The sequence below is a fragment of the Lolium perenne genome, chromosome 3 (assembly GCF_019359855.2).
Source record: "Lolium perenne isolate Kyuss_39 chromosome 3, Kyuss_2.0, whole genome shotgun sequence".
NCBI lineage: Eukaryota > Viridiplantae > Streptophyta > Magnoliopsida > Poales > Poaceae > Lolium > Lolium perenne.
The window spans coordinates 198,289,136-198,293,703 of NC_067246.2; the positions used below are offsets into that span (position 1 = coordinate 198,289,136).

At 48.4% G+C, this 4,568-nt stretch overlaps 1 protein-coding gene across 1 annotated transcript; it reads left to right on the plus strand.

The window, feature by feature from the left end:
- Positions 1–1,136: 1,136 nt before the first annotated feature.
- Positions 1,137–4,349, plus strand: LOC127343036 (cytochrome P450 CYP72A616). Its single transcript, XM_051369108.2, has 5 exons — positions 1,137–1,593; positions 2,407–2,627; positions 2,721–2,965; positions 3,060–3,444; positions 3,558–4,349. The coding sequence occupies exons 1-5, from the start codon at positions 1,275–1,277 to the stop codon at positions 3,984–3,986; spliced, it is 1,599 nt and encodes a 532-aa protein (XP_051225068.1). The 5' UTR covers positions 1,137–1,274; the 3' UTR covers positions 3,987–4,349.
- The last annotated feature ends 219 nt before the right edge of the window (positions 4,350–4,568 follow it).

The window sequence follows — 4,568 nt, forward strand, 5'->3', positions numbered from 1 at the left end:
CCAGAAGGTACCTGTCGGGTTCGGCTTTCCCGAAAAGTTAGGACCTGTCAGGTTAGCCTTTCCCAAAAGGTACCTGTCACGTTAGCCTTTCTTAAAAGGTCCCTGTCGGGTTGGGCTTTTCTGACTTGTTTTGTAATAAGCGTGTAGCCCACGGAATCTTGTCAAGTCGGGGTACTACAATCCGATAGGCCCTAATCGTGTTAGCCCACGCTGACGCATTATTTTTGGAAAATTTGAAAAACAAGTATTATTTGTGAAATTTTCATAAAAATATGTATTATTAAAAGATGGACCGTTTTCTCCTTATAATTTTCGTTTGTTTGTTAAAACCCTTATTCTTGTTTTAGGTTAATCGAGAATTAAGTTAATCTGCTTTGAGATTCGAGCACGTCGAAATTACTCATGAATGTGCAATTACACGTGGGTATGCCAATTGCATGTTTGTTTCTCTTAATTACACATGAAATTGGGTGCTTGGAAGTTAAGTTAGTTCTAGACCGACCGAGAACTAGCCGCGTCATGCAAGAAAATGTTTACAACTTATCTTGCAAGAAATTGATCGTACAGACATCTTCCTTCTCGTGTTCTAACGGGAGTTCCGAGATGTTTTCGTTTCAAAAAAGAGAGCTACCATATATAGCTGCTTTCGGTGCACTGTGTACGACCACTCATATTTTAAAGGCGCCTCGTTTCGGCGTGCGATTTGCACCTTTACGACCAGTACGAAAACGCTGTTTCGGATAAGAGGGATAAACCCTTCCCTCGGCAGATACTAGCCCGTTTCTGAATAAACACTGACAAATATAGCCTCTTGGACAAAAACCCAGATTTCATCTGCTGAGTCGGTGCAACGACGATCGATCCATGCACCGAGCTAGCGACCTAAAATAGGGTAGGTGCCGTGCCGCGTCTCTATGTTTTTCCTCGTCCAACCCCTGTCGATCGTCTTTGCACATATTTTCCCACATGACCTTTTCACGGGCGGACATAGGAAAAGACCACCACACCAGCCGTGGACTGCAGAACCGTCGCGGAAACAAAGGGCCAAAAAATGTGTAAGAACAAAACTCTGATGGCTGAAAAGCATGCACCTATGAACGAAAAGGCCAACACCATCCATTATATATATAGTGGTGCAATGGTGAGTAGCCAGCACCATTGTCCAGCACTCGTACACCCACTTTTCTCAGCACCAAGAGATCGAGGAGAAACATCAATCAATCCCACTCCGGCGTGTTCTCCACAAACTAGCAGCGCCCTATAGGTGGCCGACCATGGCGACGAGCGTGACAGGATCTCCGCTTGCCTTTCCATGGGAGCAGCAGCAGCTGGTGCTCCTGTACGCGATCGCCGGCGCGGCTCTGGCGTGGTGCGCCGTGAGGACACTGGAGTGGGCGTGGTGGAGGCCCCGGCGGTTGGAGCGGGCGCTCCGGTCGCAGGGACTCAGGGGCACGACCTTCGAATCCATCGCCGGCGACGCGCCGCTGCTCGAGCGGCTCAACAGGGAAGCCAGGTCCCGGACCATGCCGCTCGGCTGCCACGACGTAGTGCCAAGGGCGATGCCGCTGTTCCACCAGACCATGAAGGAGCACGGTGCGTGTTCTACTTCTCTTTGCTTTCCTCCTTTTCCTTTACCTTTTTTTTTGGCGGCAAGTCCTCAATTTTAGCTGCATTTGCTTACCTTCGCCACATCGTCGCATCGTCTGAAAACAATCAAATGTGTGAGTGTGTGTCCATGAATGGAGTTTTACGCATTGGAAAACGCAATGGGTGCTAACTTACAAACAGATTCAGGTTTATGATCCATTGCTTCGAAAAATAGTCCATGTTCTTCGTCGAGCTTGCAGTGTTGTTAGTGCTACTTTCCCCATTTTACTCAAAGTTTTAGCATCATGGATTGCGGCAAGTTTGTGACAGACAGGAACATTACAACAAGAAGAATTACAGAGAGGTATCTGTTGACAGGAACAAATTTTCCATAACAGTATCAACAAGAAAATGCCATGCTGCATGATTACACTTACTCCAGTTGTCTACGCTAGTGGACAGCATCATTCCCCGCTAGGGAAACACCAACTCAATAGTCCAAATGGAAAAGGTACACACACTAATATGATGATTACTACACCTTTAGATCCCACCATAAGTTTTTAAATGGATATACGTCAGATTCAGGGTACCCGTTAATAAACTATGTACGCAATCTAATGTTCTAGGAACATATTTGGTGGCATCTCACTGGAGTCTTCCACACTCAACAAACGGAATGATGTATATAGTCCCACTTGACAAATACTCCACTAAATAAACGGACTCACTGAAACACGAAATTGTTGAAAACATGTGCCATATGTGCCCTTATAAGGTGCTAACATGCTTCGCTGTAATTTTAAAATTGGTTAACAGGTAAAACGTCGATCACTTGGTTCGGACCGGAGCCTAGAGTGACCATCACCAAGCCTGAACTAGTGCGAGAAGTCCTGTCCAACAAGTACGGCAACTTTGAGAAGCTCAAGCTTGGCAGACTTCAGAGGTTGCTGCACAACGGTATTGGTAGCCACGAGGGCGAAAAATGGGCCAAGCACAGGAAGATCATCAACCCTGCCTTCCATCTCGAGAAGCTCAAGGTTATATTTCTGTGAGATGTCATTGACATGGCAACCTGGGAATGCTTGGCCGTGTGAGACAGACCTGTAACGAAGTTTCTGTTGCGATTTCAGCTCATGTTGCCGGCTTTTGCCGCATGCTGCACGGAGTTGGTGGAACGATGGGAAGGTTTAGCCGTGGGTGACGCGCCATGCGAGGTCGATGTCTGGCCTGATATGCAGAATCTGACGGGGGATGTCATCTCCCGCGCCGCATTCGGCAGCAGCTACCTTGAAGGCAGAAGGATATTCCAGCTTCAGGGGGAGCAGATCGAGCTCACCGTGCTCGCCATGAACAAGATACATATCCCTGGTTACATGTGAGTTCTTCGTTATTAGTAATCTCGATCTAGTCTCTTCTCAATCTTGCGTGCACTCTGGATATATACTGATGCATTCTTCATGTATGTGCAGGTTCTTTCCAACCAAATCCAACCGAAGGATGAAGCAGATTGCGGCGGAGATCGGGAGCATCCTAAAAGGCATCATTGAGAAAAGAGAGAACGCCCTGAAAGCCGGCAAAGCTACGAGCGACGATCTTCTCGGGCTGCTGCTGGAGTCCAACATGGCGCACTGCAGGGGAGACGGCAATTCGAACGCCGGTATCACGACCGACGACGTGATCGGAGAGTGCAAGCTCTTCTACTTCGCCGGCATGGAGACCACGTCGGTGCTGCTCACGTGGACCATGATCGTGCTCTCCATGCACCCGGAGTGGCAGGACCGTGCCAGGGAGGAAGTCATGCGTGTCTTTGGCACTAGCACGCCAGATTACGACGGCTTGAGTCACCTGAAAACCGTAAGTCCTAGTACCATCTTCGTCTTACCCTATCATTCTGGTTCCCAATACGATTTGGAGCGGGAAAAGAAATTCATGAATCTAATGAGACTAGTATATGATCGCATTTTCAGGTGACCATGGTGCTGTACGAGGTGCTGCGGCTGTACACCCCGCTCACGTCGCTCATCCGCAAGACGTACAGGCCGGTGAAGCTCGGCGGCGTCAGCTACCCGGCGGGTGTGCTGCTCATGCTGCCATTGCTGTGCGTCCACCACGACAAGGATGTCTGGGGCGCGGACGCCGCCGTTTTCCGGCCAGAGAGGTTCGCCGAGGGGATCTCCAGGGCGTCGGCGGACGCGCCGGCCTTCTTCCCGTTCGGCTGGGGCCCGCGGATCTGCGTCGGCCAGAACTTCGCGCTGCTCGAGGCCAAGATGGGGCTCGCCATGATCCTCCAGCGCTTCTCCTTCGACCTCTCGCCCTCATACACGCACGCGCCCTTCCCCGTCGGCTTGCTGCTGCCAGAGCACGGCGCGCAAGTCAGGCTCACCAGGCTTCAGTGAGCTGCTCGATTGGTTAATCTGGATGTACAGCATAACACTGGTGGATTCTAAGACTCACTGGCCCACTCATCAACAACGTCTAAAAGGCATGTTTGTGGGGTTGACTTTGTACGCAAGTCGGTTCTACTATTCTTCTTTTTCTTTAGGATCAAAAAGTTGCTTGGTTTATTGATCACTGGTACAGTGGCTCACACAAATAGGCAGACAACATCTTTAATGTTTAATTTGTAAGTACTTTACAGATCCCCTTTAAGTTCATACAGTATATGGTGAATATATGATTATGTCAATGAAATGAGGTTCAGTAGCTCCAAAGAGACGTCCATCTGTAAATGGCTTATAATAATACATGCATTTATTTATGGGTGTGACTATTTCTCCGTCGATTCGACCGAGAACTAATTTCGTTCTCGGTTAGATGATGTCAACAAATTTCAGTTGCAACTTATTTTGTAACTCATGAGTAGCATGAATCAAGATGCAAAATCAAATGGTGTAAGATTTGACTGATCACGAAGTTAGTTCTCAGCTAGCTCAGAACTAGCAAATCCCTTTATTTATAACTAGCATTGTGGCCCTCGC

Coding starts and splice junctions, on each gene's coding strand:
- LOC127343036 (XM_051369108.2), top strand. CDS start 1,275: ATGGCGACGAGCGTGACAGGATCTCCGCTTGCCTTTCCATGGGAGCAG. Junction 2,628..2,720: donor TCCATCTCGAGAAGCTCAAG/GTTATATTTCTG, acceptor TTGCGATTTCAG/CTCATGTTGCCGGCTTTTGC. Junction 2,966..3,059: donor ATACATATCCCTGGTTACAT/GTGAGTTCTTCG, acceptor ATGTATGTGCAG/GTTCTTTCCAACCAAATCCA.